Here is a 22,064-nt window from a genome sequence, read left to right on the forward strand (position 1 = left end):
TCAGTTTTTCACAGCGTGCTTACTGACTATTAGAAGCAGTGAAGCTTTGGATCAGGTCATAGATGATGCCACCATCTGTTGTTTCAGAAACCAATCTCATCATCATTATTCTCTCTTGTTAATGACACACTCTTGTGCTTGTCATGGTTTCCTTCCTTTGTTTTATTTTTTCCTACACCGATGCCATCAAAATATCTACCCATGAATCAAAATGTTCCTAAAAATGGATAGCAGAGATGCCTAATGCAGCTTACAAATGGGGCAAACAAATTTGACCTCACCTACCATACCATACCAACAAACCCCATCCTGTATAATTTCCTATTAATCAAAATATCTTTACTTATTTATTTACATAATTATTGGGTTATTCAACTTAGCCGTACTCAGAGTAGACCCATTGAAATGAATGAATTTAAGTTAGTCAGGTCTATGAACTTCAGTTATTATGCTATTAACTAGCATTGAATACCACCCATTACTTTTTGCTCTGGTGCAGAAACCATGCAATTTTGTCTCAAGGAGCACTGGGTGGGACATAATCAGTGTATTAAGTGCAGCCCCCCACCAAAGCCTATCATAAACAGTCACCACTACTTGTATGACTGTGGAACTTTTAATTTCAACGTTTATGATTCCGGAGACATGGCATATTGTATACACCAAATGGCAAAAATGTGACAAAAATTGGTACCTCCTTATTGCATAGAATCCTCTCATTTTGCACAGCTTTTTTTTGGTAAACACATGATTTTTTAAAAAACAGCAATATCTTTTAACATCCTGAGAAACACAGAAATTAATAGTCTTGCAGAATCTCTATTAAAGCCGACACAGGGAGCAGCACAAATATGGTATAATACCTGTTTTCCTGTTTATTTGCAAATGTGTACAGATATGCTTCATGCAAATTAATCCTCACTGCATTATAGGGAAGGAATTATGTTGTGTGGTCAAAAGGGTGGGGTATAGGTAATCTGATTTAAGCGCAGCATGTAAAAATTAATTGAAAGTCAGTACTCCATAGTGTTTATTATAAAGTAATTTCACACCAGCTCAGGATTAACACAGTAACAGGTGACAATAGGTGATTACTATGTTAATTGAAAGACAGCATGCTTTAGTAAAATAAAATAACACTTTTTTTAAATTAAAAAAAAGCTAATTTTTTATCTGAGGAACTCAGTAGCGGTTCTGTGAAAATAATTCTTTTCGTCTTTTTCTTGAAGATAATGTTTTGAAATTACTTTGGTGATATCCCAGTATTCTCCAGAGACATGTAATATGGCTTTTATACAGAGCACCCAACCAATTTCCTGTTCAAGGGTCCCTGCTCCAAAAATGCCCTGATTCCTAAAAGAAAAGCCCGTTCTGCCCTCTTCTTTGGTGTATTTGGCACACTGGCCACAGGGGAGAGGACAATGGAGGCCGTCCAAGAAAGATGTTACTTTTCCTCATCTTGTTGTGCTGCTTGAATATACAGGAGGGCCCCGCTTTACAGCACTTCGCTTTACAGCGCTTCGCTAATGCGGCGGCTTTCAATTAGGGGAAGTCCCCGCATTAAGGCACTTTTATGGCGTTTTTTTAACGTCGCGTGCCATTTTGATGTCATTTTCGTGCGACGCGCTCCATTATCATCAGTGGGTTCCGCTTTACGGTGGCAGTCTGGAACGGAACCTGCCGTATAAGCGGGGCCCGCCTGTACCAACAGTTCAGGCATAGCTGCCCTCACGTAAAGATTAATGGCTTGCTTCCAAGCTACTGCTGAGTAACTTATTCCATTAGCACAGGGATTTATTCTTGTGCAATGGATACCCCCCTCTCTCTTCCCCTCATGCACACCATAAAACTGTTTTGGGGTTTTCTCCAACCCTCAGGAGATTTTGGAGGGCATGCGACATGTGCAGGGGGAGGGGAGGGGAGAAGGTTCCATTGCACAAGTGTAAATCCTTGTGCTAGCAGAACAAGTGTGTTGTATGCTGCCCAATATAAGTAGCCCTGGCATTTAGCATAAGGAAAGCCTTGTTGTTGTTTTTAATTTAGATAGGTGAGGTTATAAAATGAAAGCCCTGGAAAGCAACAATGGGAAAAAACTTGTCACTTTGACACCACGCTGATGCTAAAGCTATGGAATCTGCCCACATTGGTTGTAACTCTGTTACACTGACTCTGAGTGACAATGTTGAATGGGCCATAAGCTGCTGATATCTCTACTTGGAAAGTATAGAGAGAGAGTTCCTTGTTCCTAACAAACTATCAATCCAAATATGCCAATCTAAACTGAAGGTTTGATGCCACATGGAGTGAAACAGGCTAATGGCGGTCCCATTTTTTATTTGCATAATGATGGGAAATGTTATATAGTGTGCAGTTTGCTCCACAAGTTTCTCCCAGCTGACAAAATGCAAAAGCAGAATGAGCACATGCACATTAATTTTTTATTAGCTAAATAAAAATGGCCTATGCTAATGGGCCGTTATAATTTAAACCAAGTGTGCACAATAAAAAACAAAACAATGCCACTGCGACCTAATGAAGCAGGCTGCCTTACTGAAGGAAAATAGAATAGTGAGGCACAGCTGGGATCTGAAATGATGAAGTTATTTGAGGAAAGGAAAAGAGGAATATCTTCTGCAGCCCTGATGGAAGAGCTGATAGGAAGTGCGACCTTTTGGCTCAGCTTTCCTCTGGAAAATGTTGCAACCCAGACTGGGCTATTTGAAATACGCTATTGAAATATATTAATTCCATCCCTACCTGCTACAAATGCTAAGCATGATCCCTCCAACCTTTTCACTGAAAAACAGTACTTTCAAACATATAGTTCTAACTATTCTGAAGGGCAACAATGAAAGAAGGCAAGAGAAGTAAAAAAAAGCAAGTCTGGGTTTCTGTAAATCCTGGTGTGGGTATTTAAAGGACATAACAGAATCACATAAAAAACCAGGTCCTCATTTTTCAAATATCCAATTACACGGTCAAGGGCTATGATAGATCAAAATGCTGTATAAAATATACTGCTAATGTGCTGTTACACATGGACAACAAGTTGCACAAAGCTGCTTTTGAATGATTGCTGTAACAATTTGCAGCTGCAGCAGTGTAGAGAAAAATGACCAGATACGGTGTTTTGAGCTACATGTTACACATGAAGGGCTTGCCCAGTGGAGCAGCAGCCACCACGGACAGCAATTTACATCACCCTTGATGTTGCTGTTTGCTCATGTGCATTGGGCCTAAGCACAGTGGAATTAGGAGTGAATGTTGAATTATTCACATATAGAAGATGAAGTATGAGTGGATGCCATTATGAAGAGTGCCACATTCACTGCTTGACTTGCCCTTGGTCTTCATAAGTTATCTAAGTTGCGGTTGAAGGAACTTCATGGCACTGGGGTATGAATTCAAGTGAGAACAGAAGAGATTACCTTTGTGGAGAACCTACATCATATTTGAAATAGCAGGTGTATTTATTTATTTATTTCATTTATGAGAAAGCATTTCTAGAACACTTGATTTTTTCGAAAAACAAATCCCAAAGTGGTTTGCAACAGCGGTTAATACTATCACAATAAAACATATCAGTACAATAAAACATCATGGGTGATATTAAACGATAGCCCTCCTTAGAGTAGATCCATTGAAGCGAAAGAACACAACTAACTTTAAGAATCATCTAGATTTCTTCATATTATAAAGAGCCGAGGGAAACAGAACAATTGGGTCAACAACTAGAGTGCAAATGGCACAAGGTTCATGGTGGATATGACTGAATTTTTTTTATTTTTTTATTTTTTATTTAATTAAGCTTATATACCGCCCGACTAGCAACGGCTCTCTGGGCGGTGAACATTAAAAATACAATAAAAAATAACACAATATAATATAACACAATGCAAAACTGTACAAAAAACTGTACAGTCTAAAATCAGATTATAATAGTTTAAAATTAACATGAATTAAAATGCCTCAGAGAAGAGAAAGGTTTTAACTTGGCGCCGAAAAGATGACAGTGTCGGCGCCAAGCACACTTCCTCGGGGAGACCATTCCATAGTTCAGGGGCCACCACTGAGAAGGCCCTAGATCTTGTCACCACCCTCCGGGCTTCCCTATGAGTCGGAACCCGGAGGAGGGCCTTCGTAGTAGATCGTAGTGTACGGGCTGGTTCATATCGGGAGAGGCATTCCGACAGATATCATGGTCCCGGGCCGTATAAGGCTTTATAGGTAAGTACCAACACTTTGAATCTGGCCCGGAAGCATATTGGAAGCCAGTGCAGGCGAGCCAGCACAGGTGTTATATGCTCAGACCGCTTAGTTCTTGTTAGCAGTCTGGCCGCCGCATTTTGCACTAGCTGTAGCTTCCGAACCGTCTTCAAAGGTAGCCCTACGTAAAGCGCATTGCAGTAGTCCAGACGCGAGGTTACCATAGCATGTACCACTGATGTGAGGTCCTCCTTACTCAGATAGGGACATAGCTGGGCTAACAACCGAAGTTGGTAGAACGCATTCCGGGCCACCGAGGCTATATGAGCCTCAAGTGTGAGGGAAGAGTCTAAGATGACTCCCAGACTACGAACCTGTTCCTTTAGGGGGAGTGTTGTTGATGTGTGCGGTATTTGCGTTGTAAGCGCTGTTAAATTAAAGTATAAGTGGTCAAGAAATCCAATAACACGACTTAGTGTTAAGAGTCCATTTACTCAGGACATTAAGGCATTAAGCAGTTTCGTTTTCTCATAGCAAGAGCTCACACAGAAAGCTGTTTCTCCTTCAAGAACAAACCCCCCCACAGAAAAAACACAGAGAAGCTGGCTGCTCTCACTCCAGCCCTATCTCCCGGTTGCCTAGGAACCAGTTGACCTTGGCAGCCTGCAAGTTCCTACAAAGACATAACAAAAAAACTCTTCCTTGCTCCAAGCTTTCAGACTTGATGAAAAACAACCAGAGGTAGCATAGCCTAAGGGTCAACAAGTGTAACCCCATCCAGGACAGGGTATATATCCACCATCCGATCAGAGAAACCATACAGGCTACAATTCACTTTAGGAACTAATCTGCGGTGGTAGTGATGCTGAAAAGAAAACATAACTTTACCACCACCTTTGCATTTGCACAATGTCAGCCAATGGAGCTTTTTAACCTTTTCTTGAAGGCCCAGGGGGACAGCTGGCAGAACCCTCACAGGACCACTGTAAACAGTATGCATTATATTTTGCAGATAAAATTGTTACCTGTGCCCTGACTTGTATGTCATAGTTTTCACAGGCTCAGGGATGGCTTCATCCAGAACAATGAGTGATGGCCCTTTTCATGCAGTGATGTGTGCTCATACACTGCTATTTCTGTCTGCAAAGTTTGCTGGGTATTGTAATGCTTTGAAAAACCTGCAAAACATATTTGTCCAAAGCTATCCCTTGCCATGCCTCCATTGGATGAGTTCTCAGAGGAGGAGAAGGAGCAGTGGTTCGGCACAGAAGACCCAGGAGAGGGAACAAGCAGATTCACCCAAGATGCAGCTCCAGCCCTCCCATCACTAGAAGATGTTCAGGACACAGCTGGAGCCCCTCAGTCAGACTCAGGGGGTAATCAGGAGGCCCCTTCGCTCCCTGCAGAGCGAAGACGCTGACGAGTAGCACAGCAACCCAGGCATTCTGACTGTTTAAGACTAGCAGCTCCCGGGAGTCGGAGGGCTAATTGCTAGAACCTGAACCAGGGAGGGGAGCTTAAAAGGCTGTGAGAGGCCTTTGCCCTCCGCTGGAAGCATTGTTGGACACCAGTGTCAGACCCTCACCAGCCGTGCCAGACCCTGTTGAGTCTTGAACCCCAGATTGCCTTGTTGGAATACTGAACCTTTGATTTGCTACTGACCTTGCCTTTGGAAGATGAACTGGTACATGGAACTGAAGCCCTTCGACCCCCTTCCTTGGTTGTCCACATTCTCTTCAAGCCTTGCCTGCTTTACAACCAAGCCCCTGCTTAGGCAGCTGCTGGCTAATTGTTTTACAACACCATTAAAGCACTGTTTTACAGCCGGCAGAGACTGACATCCCCGGGTTTGCTTAGAGCCGAACTAGGCATAATGCCCCTGTTTATGTCAACCCAAGTCTCCCTGCAATTCCATACAACGCAAAGGGTTGAAGCCTGATTTTTAGAACGAAAGAGTTGCACGGGTAGAGGTGCTAAAACAAAAATCTTCCTCCTGCCAACTGCTCATCTTCTCATGGTATGCGCTTCATGTACTTTTCTTCTCAGCTGGGCTTTGATATTGGCAGTGAGCTCAGCTGGATGAAAAACACTTTGGAGCAGAGGCTACTGGATGGTAAGTGGACAGCACATGAACATTTCAGCTACTCTCCATTTGGGCATTCCTTTTGCTTTAAAAATAGTTTTACACATCTCAAGATCAGATCTGAGTGAAACCAAATATTTCTGCTAGCATCCTGCTTTTTGGTCCTTTCCCTAGAGCAGAGGTGGGCAACTTTTTTGGCCCAGTGGCCCAGATCATTATCTCTTTCCATCCTCAAGGGCCAGCTTTGACAGGTAGGTGGGACAACCCTCCTGTCAAAGTCCCTTGTGCAGCACTTCTCAAACACCAAGTGTTGGGCTGGCAAAGTTGCCGATCCAGCTGTCTCTCTGCCCCACAACTGATGTCACCTACGTGGATTACGGCAGGGAGCGTGACATGGAGAAAATGGCTTTGCACGCCAAATTGGAACCCATGCTGGGGCCCAGGTTGGCCCATGGACTGGAGGTTCCCCACCCCTGCCCTAGAGACAAAAAAGGATGGGGGGGACAAAGATACATGGATAGTTTTTAAATATGTCAGAGAATCTCAGCAAGAAAAGGTAGCAGCATTTGTTAATCATACTTGCTGAGGATAGTTCAAAGAAGTAATATTTTAAAGTACAGGATGTAGACTTAAGTTAAATTTGTGAAAGACACTCTTCACCACAAGAACAACAGAAGCTACCTTGCACTGAATCAAGCCACCTGTCCATTTTGCCCAGTATTCTCTATTCTAGCTGGTAGTATTTGCCATCCCTTCTGCCAAAGGCTCCTTTAACACAACAGAAGCATGTGCCCCACTACTTCAAGGGTGGGGAACCGCCAACCTTCCAGGTCTCTCTTTCTGGCCTTCAGAACCCTAGCTGGCCCTGCTTTGCCTGCCTGGACTGTGTCATTTAACTCGGATCATGCCTCTTGCTTGTCCAGATGAAGGATACAGAGGGGTGTGTGTGTGTGTAGGAACTAGACCCTGGTATAAAGATAAAATTTACATTAAGCACCCCACCCACTTTTGCCATTGGCCCAGCCCTACACTGTCATGTTGCCCGCAGAAGGGAATGCAGTTCTCTGGCTGAAAAATGTTCCCCACCCCTGCACCAGTGAGCTACAAAGCAGCCGTTGGCCACATGCTGTTCCCTAACAGATTTAGGCTGCAATCCAATACACACTTACCTGGGAGTAAGTCTCATTGAACCCAATGGAGCTTACTTCTGAGTAGACATGTATTGGATTATAGCCTAAATTGTTTAAGGAGGTTGTGAAACTGCCTTCCTTGGATGTTTTCACAGAAAATATTAAAATGAAGGTAGAACAGGCCTGACTGAAGAAATTGGGCTTGAGAACGTTCAGTTCTATAGGTTCATTCACCCATGTGTGTCTATCATTTGATGTTGTCATCAAGTGAGGAACACACAGAGATGATTGGCAGCCCAGGTTTCCAATTGCTGGTAGGAACCTCAGAGAATTGAGCACATTTCCCAAGTTTCATGACACCCTCGTAAGAGGAAACACAGCAAAAGCAGCCCAGGGGAGAGGTTTGGTGTGCAAGGGAATTTCACATATAGGATGCAGTGCCTTGGGGGTTCACAAAGGTTATCAGTCAGGCATTTATTAGAGATGTTTTCCCAGCTTTTTTTGCTTAGCAGTGGAAAGGTAGGAATCAGTTTGACATTTCTGTCAGAACTGGTATTTGAACCACTGGATGATTCTGACAAATGCCATTGCTGTCATCTGCTACTCAGTTTTAATTATATCTGACTGATGCTTTCAATGGTAGGGGGAAGAAAACTTAATTAGTTGCTCTAAAGACTGATCTACTCGGCTGGAGAACTTCAAGCTGCTTTGGAGGAGACACCTAGAGTACCACCATTTTACAATCTGATCAGACGTATAAGAAGGATTAATTGTCCTGCATGTGGAGGTGTTTTTTTTTTTAACGCTTTAAAAGAGTATAATAGGAATATATGTGAGCAGGAAGCATAGACTCTGTGCCAGAATGTGTCAGGGCAGCTGCAGATTTGAGTTGTAAAGTACCTCAGTTCATAAAGAACTGCTGCGCTAGCATCTTAGACAAGTCCAAAACTAATGTTAAGGGTATGAAGAAAAAATATTATATGCTCAAGGGAACATCCAGCAAATGAACATCTGTTACCTTAAAGAGAACATGCACACCTTCAGCAGCAAATCTGCAAGCACCACACTATAAAAACTCTGGAAAAGCAGGTATTTTCTTCACCCATCAGGCACTGTTCAAATAACCAGCTTGAAAAGGTTGCACTAAGAATTTATACCTCCTCTCAGTGTTTGCCAGCAATGCGATTATAAATCTATTACATTTTTGAAAGAAAAAACATTTGGGGAGGGGGAAGTATTAGCAAGGTGCAGTGTGAATATACTTACAGGATGCAAGTAGAAATTAACACAGTCTTCCCACTGTTGTGTATAGATTGCTATGATTGTGGCCCAGTAGTCAGTCTTTTAAAAAATGTCCTCCATATAGGAAAGTGTGTGGTGTAGTGGTTTAGAGTGTTGGACTAAGACCTGGGAGACCAGGGTTCAGATCCCCACTCAGCCATGAAGCTTGCTGGGTGACCCTGGACAAGTCACAGTCTCTCAGTCTACCCTACCTCATAGAGTTGTTGTGAGGATAAAATGGAGATGGAGGGGAACCATGTATGCCATGTTGAGCTCCTTGGAAGAAGAGATGAAATAAATAATAGCAGTCTCAGAATTTAGTGAGGACCAGATGGTCATTCTCCTGCGTTGCAGTGCTTAGATAGAAATGAATAATTTATTTATTTATTTTATTTAGTTGCATTTCTAAAAATAGATGTAAGGAAGGGTTGTAGGCTAGCCTTCTCCTCAGAGCTGGTCCAAAACATTTTGCTGCCAGCCTTAGGCAAAGGGAAGTTCACACCCCATACTTTATTCAAAGTATGGTAGCCCGCAGGACTAGTTGTGGGATCTTACTTAAGCACCAATGACAGACAACATGCTTCACTGTTCTTGAGGGTGGCAGTTTAGTGCAAGGGGTTGCCAGACAGCTGGCTCTACAGGGTGCATCCTCTCTGCCTACACAAATGCTGCAGTACAGCAGCGTGCATCATGTGAACTTAGCAATGCACACACATCAGCAATCTTTGTTGGACTGCTAAGCCTGGGCTGGCCATTTATTTGCTCACTTGGTCAGGCACTTTCCCAAACAGCCTTATCGATCATGCTTTGGGAGAAGGTAACAGGCAAGAAAGCCAGCTAGCCAAGCCAGACCAGTAACACACAGGCATTGCTGGTGCAGGGACACTGGCTCAGGATGCTAGGAACAGACAGCAAGGAGGAGAGCAGGTCAAGCGGTAGGGCTGGCCCTGTAGGATTCTAGCTCAGTAACGATCAATTCATAGGCTACGATGAATTCTAGCATATGCTAGACAACAAACAATTCATATGCTAGAATGAGTTCTAAGTGACATAAATGTGACATAGGCCCATTCACACCATACATTTATTCTACACTTTAAACAGTCATAGCTTCCCCCAAAGAATCCTGGGAAGTGTAGTTTGTGAAGGGGGCTGACAGTTGTTAGGAGCCTGTTATTCTCCTCACAGAGCTACAATTGCCGGAGTGGTGTAACAGTCAGTCCCTCTTCCCAGAGAACTTGGATAATTACAGCTCTGTAAGGGGAATAGGGGTCTCACAAACTACACTTCCCAGGATTTTTGGGGGGAAGCCATGATTAAGTGGGATAATAGTGGAATAAATGTGTGGTGTGAATGTGGCCCCTGTTTCACACAATATGTTTTTCTGGGCAAAACATTTCTAAAAGAGTACTGTGTGACTTGTCAGGCAGAAGTGTTGCTTACAAAAAAGTTTCCTTGCCTTCTCCTACCCCACCCCCCACCCCCGAAGAGCCTCATTACTGTTTCCTATCTCAGTAGTTGTGAATTGCATACTGGAACAAGAATGGCGTTCACTTTCCATCCAGCTTATTTCACCCTAGCCTAGGGGTGAATAGTTGAGGTTGACTAAATTGCTTGTTGTGGCTTTCTGACTTCGAAAGAATTTCCCTGCGCAGCTCCAATTTCAACATACATATTCAATTGCTTCCGCAAACAAGGAGTTATGAAACGTTGGGGTTCACTCTGGCTCAACATTTAAAAGTGAGCCAAACTTAAAGGCAGTAAACATTCTCCAGTACCATCCTATGAAATATGCTGTCTTTTAATTTTTGGAGAGAAAAAATTGAAGCAGCATGCTTGGTATTTCAAAAATTATTCTTCCATCCTCCCAGACAAAGATTTATTTCAGTTCTTGGGAGCTCATCAGATAGTTCATTAGATAATCACCCTCTCTTTTCACCATACACTGTGATCATTTTAGGAACGTCTCCAATCATCATATGCTTGTCTATTATCAATGAGCAACAGTGTAAAATAAGACCCTTTGTCTTATCACTGAGGAAATGGTGCAGCATTAGAAACCACACTTAAAATTAAATGATGCGACATGTAAATATAAAGTTTTTATAATAAACTGATACAGATGACATAGAAGTATATAAAAATAGCTAACAGCATGAATAATTCACTAACAATTGCATGTTATAAGTTACCAACTAATGTGCATTGCCTGCCATTTAATAGTGGATATATCTGAAGAAATATGGAAATTGGAATACTTTAATAACTTTCTGTATGAAAGATGATGAGACTGCCTAAATGATTAAAAGAGAGATATGTTATAATGAACTAAAGCCACTCGAGTGTAAGGTAATTTTAATTCAAACCTCCATCTGCTTATGTATAATTAAGACTCATTTAACAAGTTAATGCCTAACAGAGAGAACTGATAAGTTTGGTATTAAGGAGCTTAAGAGAAGTAAATTAAACTGTCGAGTTGGAGGAGTTCTTGTTTTAATTTCCTACACCTGAACCTCAACACAATCTTCTAGGGGGCACTTCTTTATCTATGCAGCCAAGTGGCAACCTGAGGAGGACAGAAGGGAACTAAACCAACTCTCATCCTATTTGAATTCTCAATACTATGGTCTTGTCAGGAGGCTGATGGCATCTTTGCCAACATGAATATTTATGTAGCCCAAACTGCACATTGTATGCATTGCAGATATTGCTAGTGGGGTTAAATAAGCTAAGAAAACATGAGGCATGCCTTTGAAGTGTGGGAAAAAGCAACAGCAGTTTTTGAAAACTATGTGATATTCCCACTGCCTAATTTACTTTTATTTTTTTCACATAGTCTTTTTAAGGAGGTCCAGCAATCAAAGCAGCAACTCTATCTTTTTCATTTGTGTTATATAAATTTAATTCTCTTGTTTTGTTTAAATTCTCCTGTGTCTTGAATCTACTGTAGGGATGAGCACTTCTTAAATTCACCCCACTACTTAAAATTCTCTCCACCTTTGAATGTTATCAGCATAGTCAGCCATTTACTTTGCCTTGCTGCTAGCACTTAAAACATCGGTTGAAAAGTATTTGCAAAGCAGATCTCTGCTCCAGCCTTCACTGCTGGGTGGTTATCTCTGTCTGAATTAAAACAAAAGATCCAGTTCTTGACAAGAAAAGGCAGCACAATGAAAGAACTAAAAAGTCTGCATAGCTAAATAATGCTTTCAGGTTCCTAGGTTTTGGCCCTGCCTAAGGCAGAGAGAGATTCCTAGAGATATGCAAAGTTTGCACCCCTGCCCCTGGAATCAAGAGACAAGAGACATGTTTGGGGTTTAAAACAGCCACAGCTTTATTTAGCTATAAAGAATCTGATGGGCAATTAACCTAACATAAATCATTCCAGCTCTCACGTTTTTGTTCCCTATCAGAGGCAGAGGCTTTCTTCTTTCTATTTAAACCTATTCTGGACAAGTTTCCCTGGCTCAGGGTCAATGGCTTTTTTCACCCTACTCATGGCTCCTCACAGTCTTTATGTGTCAAGGAGGGCCTGCATGCATCACTATGCCCTAGGCCTTGTGGCTTTGCATGGATGAATCAGGAAACCCCAAGTGGAGATCTTATACTTGTTTCCTCTAGCCTCAAGGCCATGAAATGAGCAGGTCTGAGGAAGCCTTTCTTTATCTGCATAGGTGCTTAGCAAATTGTTGAACTCCATTTTTCTTCCTTGAACCTGATTGCACCAGCCAGCACTGACAACCATCCTATAAACAGCCTCACCATCATGAGATGTAGATGACCCCCCCCTTGCAAACCACATGCCCAATCTGGGCCAACAGGGTAAAAAAAACCCCTAGATGACTCTGAAACTGGCAACAACGGAAACCTGGACTGTGTGTTGGGTGGAAAGGTGGGTGCCGACTAGGGTTGCCAGGGCCATGGCCTGAGACTGATGCTGTATCTTTAGGAGAAGAGAAAGTCAGCCAAGTGCAGGTGTTCTTGCAACTCTGTAATGGGAAAAACCACAAGGTGGAATTCTCCCTTTCCCTTGCACAACTTTAAAGATACAGAAGACCTCTTGGAGGCCGGGCCTGGCAACCAAGAGGTCTTCTGTATCTTTAAAAGTTGTGGAGCGGGAAGGGAGAATTCCACCTTGTGGTTTTTCCCATTACAGAGTTGCAAGAACACCTGCACTTGGCTGACTTTCTCTTCTCCTAAAGATACAGCATCAGTCTCAGGCCAAGAACCTGGCAATACTAGTGCCGACCCAAATGACAGAAGAAAGGAAGGAGCTTGGAAGGTGTTGGACTTGTAGGTAGGGATGGGTGAGAATTTCGATTCAATTCACATTTCAAGCAGAATTTATCAAATTTGCAATTTCTGAAACACTATGAGAACTGAAACACAGCCATCCTTCGAAATTTGCATTTATTAGAATTTTGGGATGCAGTTCGCCAGCTAAACAACATTTACAAAAATGCACATATTAGGGGAAAGTGTGCATAAAAATGAATACATGAGTGAAAACAACATGCAAAAAGGCATGAAATGATGAGAAATGGCTTGCAAAAATGTGTACCTTTGTCAAAACTGCCTACAAAAATGTGTTTATTTGGAGAAATTGGTACTAAAATGGTGGAGAATTTTCATGAGGATTTTTTTTTAAAAAAAATCACAGATGACTGTAGAAATGTAGAGAATTGAATATAACATTGGAAAAATTAGAAACGGAGAGGACTGAAACAGACAGATCTTTCCATCCCTAGTTGTATGTACCACATGGCTTGCTTGCCTTGGGCCCCCTAAACTAGCCTGCTTTCTTCATGTTCAGTGGAGGACACTAATCTCCAAGACTGAAGTAAGATTCAATTATTAGTTCTGTCAGCTTGTGTACATGCAGTGTGTGTGTGTGGGAAGCATCATTATTTTGTCCTTTGCCTTAGGCAGAAAGATGTCTTGGTTCAGCATTGTAGGTAATAATGGAGTTTTTGCAATTAAGCGTCTCTAATTCTCAGTGCAATCTGATACAGAAGAATGCTATGATCACTGAACACTACTGAGAGATCCAGAAGAATCAATAGGTTTCTGCTCTCTCTGTATGTCTTCCAGTGCAGGTAATCCACCATGAAAGCAATGCAGTTTCTGAAAGCCAGACTAAAATGGATCCAGATAATCTGTCAAATCCAGCAAGTACTGGAGCTGGGCTACGACCATGTCTTAAGTGATGCCCACAGCAAACCATTCACAAGCTTATGGGCGTATTTTACTAGTCTCATTTGGCTAGACGTTTTTACGCATGGTGGGCAAGGACTGAGCATGCAAGTGGCAATCTGTTCTGCTCCAACCACCCTATTCACTTCCACAAGTTGCAAAAACTATTTTAAAATGCAAAGCCTCAGAACATTTTAAGTTGAGACCTATCCCAGTCTGCATCTGTGTCAGAATTGTTTAATATTTTTTTAAATAATGTTTTTAACCTTTTTAAAGGTTTTTTTTAAGAATGTTTTTAATGCTGTTTTGTTTTAATGTATTTTAAGATCTGTTTTTATGATGTTTTAAAGTGTTTTAGTGCTTTGTTTGCCGCCCTGGGCTCCTGCTGGGAGGAAGGGCGGGATATAAATAAATAACCATTTTTGCTTGCATCATAAATGTAAAGCCTTAGTCTCTAGTATGACAAATGTTAACATTTTGGGTATTGTTATGTTACCTTTGCTTTTAGCACTTTGTGCTAAAAATCTTTCCTTTCTTTTGTCCTGCCCTTCAGCCCAAAAAGCTTGCTGAACAGCTTAGAGATGATGATGATGATGATGATGATAATAATAATAATAATAATAAAAGAAAAAGAAAAAGACAGCCCCTGCTCTCAGGTTTACAGTCTAAAAGACATGACCAAAAAGGGGGGGGGATGGGAAGGGAGGGGAGCAGGAAAAAGGCAAACTCAGGCACCAAATGTTCTTATAATGAGGGAATGGAAACAGTTCATATAACCTCAGCGCTGTCCCAAGACGTTTACTGCCTGAAGCAGAGAACATGATTCCTGCTCCCCCCATTCCATATACAGAAGCCAACCAGACTGACAACTGAATCTTCCTTCAATACTGGCAACAGGATAGCATCCTCCAGTGCTGCCTGAGGGCAGCAAGCTAGTTTAAGTGGTGTGTGACAGGCCTGCAGCACACACACTTGGCTGTGATCTCCAGGAGAGGGGAATGGCTAAGGGGCTCAGAACAAACAGCTCTGTGTGTGTGTGCATGTGTGCATGTGCTGCCCCCCAGCATCTGTTACCTGCGGCAAGTGTCTCACTTTGCCTGATGGTAGAGCTGTAGTGTAGCCTGATGGAAAGGCGGCTGCTTACGTGGTCACTGAGCATGAGCCAAAGGCAGCTGGTGTCTCAGCAGAGCTGATCCCACCTCTTTAGAAACAGAAAGAGCAACACCAAAGCTCAGCATCAGGACGTAGGAAGCAGCCCCCATGGTCTAAGTCTGCTATTTCAGGCAGTTGTTAATCAGGTACTTTCATTTCATCCAGATGGAGGCTAAACATGCTGAGTTTGCACAAGTCTTTGCTCTTTGGCAAGAGTTTGAGGTCTCTGAACAGGGCTTTTTTTTTTTTTTTTAAATGAGGAATAAAAATCTGTTTTTCACTAACTACTATGAAGAGCTTTTAACGTGGCGATCACTTGTCTTCATCTAAGAGATATCAATGAGCCTCTCTCCCAACATGGTGGACTTAAAGCAACTGTGTTATTTTGCTATAGCCAAATTTTGTATTTTTTAAAAACAACATCATCAACAGCATTTAATACGCTAGAACAGAAGCAGACCATAAAACCTATGTTACAGAGAACCTCTTATGTGTTTATGATTACCAGCTAGAAGGTAAAACCCCAACTAAAATATAAAGAGTAAGCAAAATATTGCCTCAATGACATGGAGATTCTGAAATGAAAAATGTAGTTTGGCTGTGGAAGATAGTTGTTTTTCCCTGAGGAATTTTATAAGTAAAGGCCGACCAGGATTGCTAGTTCTCAATGAAAAAGGCTCCTGTGCATTTTCCAGTACAATCCTATACATGTCTACTCATAAGTCTCACTGAATAGGGTTTACTCCCATATAGATAGCTATAGGATTGCCTCCTAAGTCTAGAAGATGGCTTAGCATGGGGCGTAGCAATGCAAAGACCATAATATAAATGGATAGTGGCTTGGACGGGTGCAAATAAGCTGCACATTTAATGTGAATTTTTCTTGAAAAAAACTGCATGGACTTAACTGCCTTGTATTAAACTCTCAAAATCAGAAAGATGGATTTGAAGGAAAAAAAGTGCTGCCTCAATATTTTATGTTCTTTCTTTGTTTTGATCTTAGAAGACATTAGTAATTCCATAACAGTACACCAGAGAATTGACATGCCTTAAGCAGTTTGTTTTGAGGCATTTTTTTCCAAAGCAACTGGTGTCAATTTTTAATGCTGAATACAGCATTTTTAGCATGAGAACCTGTTAAAAGAGAAAAAGACATGACACATTTCATGCTACCATTGATCTCACAGGGAAAAATAAAAATGCTTTTTGCAACCGAAAACCAATTTTCTTCCAGGAAGGGATAGAAGAAGAAAAATGTTATTCAATTGGAAAGCATATCATATTATTTTCCAAAACATTTCTCAATTACATATTTATGACTATGTGTTATCCACCAACATTACAGAATGAACTTTTGCCTGGTGTGATAAAGTTTGCTACAGTTATTTCCTCCATTTTCTGATTGCTTTGGGCTCGTTACTGGTAAAGGCTGAAAATTTAGTCTGCCAATCATGGTAGCAAAATTTAATGATTTAGCACTCCTCCCCAACCTCCTGTTTATTTCCATAATAAATTAAGGGTTTGCAATCTTAGAAAAAAATATTTGCAGTGTTTCATACATCACACAACAATCTCAGGTTTGCTACCAAGTGTGCAGTCGACAGAATCCACCCACCTTCCTAATGAGAATCTAAGTAGTGGGGCACATACTGTGTCTCCTATCTATTATATCTGCTCACCACAGTAGTATTATGGGAAATCTTCTGAAAAACTAAAGTAGAGCATAAAAAAGGATTCATATGATTGTTCATTATGCACAAACAAGTCCATATCTTTGACATTTTAAAGACAGATCTCAAATTTCATGTATCCAAGGGGAATAAATTAAAAGAAATGCAGCTCTTCAGCATTTTTCGTAAAGATAACAAATAATTTATTTCTCTTCGATCTTCACAAATACCACAGATCACCTAGCTACATGACCAATGCCATTACATATCACGGGAGAATTGCTCACCAACACTTTACTTGGACAATGACAATTTGCAATTTAAAACTTGAATATACTGTACAATGTGCTGCAGGATAAAATGTAATTTTTAAGCTTCATGAGGAGACGTGGCATGTGGTTTATGAACAGATAGAACATACAATGTTAGAAAATGTAAACTGCCAATAAGGAAGAATAAGGTATAAAGGATTTAGTTTTGGCATTGTAGTTTTAGTAAAGTATTAAAAAAGAAAACTAGAGGAAATTATCCAGTTGTTAACTTCCAGTACATAAAATTGGATATGAAAGTAATTGGTTCCTCCCTTTTAAAAGTCTTGCTTTTATTTAAAATAGAAATTAATATTATGAATATATTGTAGAGTAAAGAAAGACTGCAAAATTACCAATTAAAGAAAATACTATTGTATGAAAAAGAAATGTAAAATTACCAAGTAATTTGCTTACAAAAAAGATCAAACTATAAACAGTCACAAAATATATAAAAAAATGCCACTTTGAACGAGGCAATCGTACTCTACCGAAACTGGTAGTAGAGTTTTTCAGAAAAGACATATTCATACTGTAGTAACTGATAAAAAAGCATTGTGAACTCGCGTGTCATCTGGAGATTTAGCACCATGTGTCATAAGTTCCTGAATAGTCATCCAGTTGTCCAAGATTTTTTTGTTCCTCTTTTTCATCATCTTTTTGTGACTGAGTTCAATGATGTTAATTTCCTTTTTGCCCTCACTGCCACTTTGCGGGCTCTCTTTCAGACACTCTAACCTGCTACGCATCATGAATTCCCGCCGCTTTCTCTGCTCCTTGGCTCGCACCAGATGCTGCTTCCGCTCCTCTTTGCTCCAGTAACGACCCATCTTCATTTCACTCATCGTATCATCATCTGTTGTCATCCCACTGCGCTCCTCTTTAATCTTTAAGGCACGTTCCTTCAGGATTCTGTCTCTTACAGGTCTTTTTGTGATATACCTTGTCCCATCGCTCCTTATTTTCACTTTCCATTCCATCTTGGGTTCTGCACACTTCTGTGAATCTTTGCACATATTCACTAGGCTGAGCTGGCTTTGGGCATACTCCACTGCAGACTTTTGTTGTATCAGCTGCATATAGCTTTGATAATGCTTAGCGTGTGCAGGTATATTCCCGTACCTGTATGAAGAACTATGATATGGGGACAAATAAGGAATATGATCAGGGCTTTGCCTTTCTTGTTCAGTTGATTTGCTACTTTCTGAAACCATTTCTTTCTCTTCGACAGAACTGTTTTGTTCAGAAGCTTTGGTTTTGTTTGGGGCTGTCTCCCTGCCACTCTGTCTTGAAGACAACTGGTTAGCCACTATGGTACTCCTGAGGTTTTTCCTGTTGGTGATGCTAATCATCCGTTGGAGAGAACTATCAGGAGATCGCTCTACATTCAATGGAGTGCTTCTGCAGCTCTCTGCTGTATTGTAAGCACTGGAACTGTCTTTGTCAGATTTCTCTGGGTGTTCTATTATGTCACCCAGTTTTCCCCCTTGAAGGTCTATACTGGTGTTATAATTCCTGAATGTACCATCATGCAGTGCCCAAATGTCTCCATACTGATCTTTCACTTGTTGAAGCCGGTGAGCCTGCATGATGTTCTGACATTCAAGCTCAATGTTCCTCAGTTCCTCATTAAGCAGCTGCAATTCATGCTCAACCCCATCTTTTTTCCTTCTGTTACACTCTATTGTACTGCTTGAGTAATACAAGTCATACTCTCCATGATTTCGGATCTTACACTTGAGTTCCAGCAACTGGCGAAACCTTTCACAGTCCTCATCCTGATGACCAACAAAATCAGACTCAATGTATTCCCCAGACACTAGGCTTTTGTTGCATTGGAGTTTGATGCTTCCCAAAGTGTCCTGGCTCTGTTCGAGTTCCTGTTGGCTCTGTGGGGTCATATTGTTCTGGTCCTCTGGTACATTTTCTTGCTCTGAGCTCTCGTCATTGCGCTGGCTCTCATCTGTGGGGCCCACTCCACTATCTTTCTCATTATGATTGGATGATGAGGTAGCAGTGTCTGTGGTGCCATCTTCTTCTTCCTGTTTTTTTGGCTGTAAAATCAAACGGCCCACAATTAGTCTGAATCACAGATGTTAAATTAAGTATCTTCAGTTGCCTTATGTTTAAAATGACTGCTGGCAGCACCTGCACATTTATGGAAATCAACATAGCACCGTGCAATGGAGAGAGAGTTGAATTTGGACCAGGAAGAATTATAGTCAAATCCCGGTTCAATTATAAACTTACTCAGGTGAGCTTATACAGGTCACATTGTATTTGCCTTTGTTCTTTCTATTTATGAATAATAGCAACCTAACTCAAAGAGGTGTTGTGATAAAAAAGAGTGAAAAGCACATTGACATAAATCTGTTTTGAATGCAGCCTTGGAGGCTACTCTGAAAGCCATATCACTTCTTTCCAGGCCACAATGCTGACCAGGCCTGCTCCATGCCTTTCTTGAGTGTTTTTCCTAGTTGGAATGTGTGATTGAACTGTGAAAATGCTTCCTGCTTGCCTGGATGGAGGATGCGTGTGTGTGAGAGTGTGTGTGTAGAAACCTTTGGATTTTGCATGGCTGTAATGTGACTTACTGTACAAAGGTAAGAGTCACATCAGTTGCTCTACACAATTTTGCCTCTGGTCCCACCCACCACTGACATGCAGTCCCTGGAAGGTTGCCCCTGAGGGAATGTGGCACTTGAGTGGAAAAAGCTTCCTTACCCCTGATTCAAGTGTAGCAACAAAACTGTTTTTTCTGTTGTTGCTGTTTTGCCAAATGAGGCAGAGCCATTTCTACTCAGAATTAGCCTATGTAATATCAACTGCACCGGCTGCCAGGACACTTCTGAGCCCAATTCATGGTATGGGTATTAACCTAAAGCCTTCCACACTCTGGACTCTCCATCTTTTAGACATCATCTCCCTCAAACCAAGTGTGATAATGTGATCAGGCCAAGGTAATCAGAGCCTTTACTGTAATTGCCCTGAGAGTATGGAATGGCTTTCTCCCAGAATTTTCATGGCTTTTCTTCATTGCTTGCTTTTAGAAAGCTTGCCTTTTTTTTGTTTGGCCTTTGGTATGGCTGGCTGCTCAAGGTCTACTCAATGGATGCTGTGCTATTTTTGCTGTGGTTTTATATTGTTTTTAATTTGTTTTAATGAGCTATCGTTCATGTAAGGTAGATTCAAGGGCTGCTAATTGCTTCCTAGGATGATTTCTGAAAAGTGTGAATTTGCTTTGTGCAGTACACAGCTCTGCCCAACTTAGAACTATGAAACACACCATGCTGAGGAAAATGAAGCACTGAAGCCTGTGCCCAGGATAGCTGCTTCACTGCAAAGAAAGGGGGACAGAATCCTCACTCACATCAGCCCTGGTATCTTGCTGCACAGTTCTATGAGCTGCAGTCCCAGCACAGTGACTCTAAGGACCAAATATCTCAAGCAGTATTTACATGATCAATACAAATAACAATCATAGGCATAAAAATGCTCTCTTGACTTGAATGGTCCACACCGTATCTTAAAGCAAGGGTAAAAAATATTCTCATTTAAAAATTGGAACAATGCAGTTCTCTGGGAAGTGGCTGGCTAGGCACAGTGCTGCTTTTGGCTACCCAACAATTTAAACTTTATTATATAAGTCTCAAGCCTCTGCAATTAAAAAAAAGTGCACAGATACAGGTAACACATGTCAAAAGGCATGATACAAATATTTCTACAATACATCTGCAAAGTAATCATCTATATTATTTTTGACAAACTTGTCCCTCAGCCAGGGCTGGATTAAGCTGAGGAGGGCCCCTAGGCTGATTCTGAGCCTCCCGCCATCCCATCTCATCCCATCCCCCCCACTTCACCTACCTTTCTGCTTTTTTGCAGCTATGCGCACAGGTTTGCCATCAATCAAGATGGCGGCCAAGGTTTCCCTAAGGGGCTGAAGCCTCTGCCGCCATCTTTGTTGATGACAGCAATGCGCGTGTGTAGCACGCATGCATGCCATCAACCAAGATGGCGGCAGAGGCTTCAGCCCCTTAGGGAAACCTCGGCCGCCATCTTGATTGATGGCAAACCGCAAAAAACAGTGGAGAAAAAGGTAAGTGAAGCGGGGGGATGGCGGGCAGTTCGGAAGCTCTTGTCCCACGATCTGCGGCTCCTGTCCTGCTTCCGCGAATTGCGGAATGAGAGCGCAGGGCCCTCTGTAGCTCCAGGGGCCCTCGGGCCAGTGCCCCACCTGGCCGCCCTTTAGACCAGGTCCTGCCTATACATACAGTATGCATGCCACAAACCGCAAAGATTAAAAACAGTGAAGTTTATGGAAAATAAAATGTTTAATGGACCGTTTTTATTTGGCTGGTGTGCATTATGTCTTTTAAGCCATCCTTTTAGAACGTTATGAATGTGATTGCAAAGTGCAAACATTTTCTTTTTGTACATAATGAAAAATCTATATTATAATTTTTTTTACCTTATGCACGGGCCCCCAAGAGCTCCGGGCCCCTAGGCTTCAGCCTACTAAGCCTAATGGATAATCTGGCCCTGCCCTCAGCATTGCTGCAGTTGCAGTAAACAGTGCAATCTTGTAATGCACAATAAACACAGCACTATCTTATTCTCAGAGGAGAAACTCAAGTTTCTGATATGCAAGGCCAATGAGAAATTCCTTTTTACTGCTCTGTTAACAACCTTGGTAACATAAATTAATGCTGAAGGTTTAGGGTATGTAATTGGCATTGGATATATATTTCACTGGAATGAAAACAGTGGTTACAGATATTTGCATGTTTTGCATATCTTTCCACCTAACTTGTGCAAAACTCTGCATATCCAGCTGCCATATCCAGCACTGACAAGATCAAAAGTAAGAAAGGGTTGAGATAATTATCTGTATCAGGCACACAACAACAACATTCGTAATAGAAATTGACCGTGGTGGATTACCACCATAACACCTCTAGTGCTGCATTTCAAATTATACTAGGCATGCCATCCATAGCAGAGTGCATTGGTAATGGGAATACTATTTGTATCTCGGGTG

General features: G+C 41.6%; 1 protein-coding gene across 1 annotated transcript in view; it reads right to left on the reverse strand.

Annotated features, from left to right (window-relative positions):
* Positions 1-17,550: 17,550 nt before the first annotated feature.
* Positions 17,551-22,064, reverse strand: part of PDZRN4 (PDZ domain containing ring finger 4) — a 385,430-nt gene continuing 380,916 nt past the window's right edge. The window contains exon 10 of the mRNA XM_061639945.1: positions 17,551-19,077. Within this exon, the coding sequence (XP_061495929.1) occupies positions 17,551-19,077 (1,527 nt within the window). The remainder of the gene's footprint in view (positions 19,078-22,064) is intronic.

Source organism: Rhineura floridana, chromosome 8 (genome assembly GCF_030035675.1).
Source record: "Rhineura floridana isolate rRhiFlo1 chromosome 8, rRhiFlo1.hap2, whole genome shotgun sequence".
Classification (NCBI taxonomy): Eukaryota; Metazoa; Chordata; class Lepidosauria; order Squamata; family Rhineuridae; genus Rhineura; species Rhineura floridana.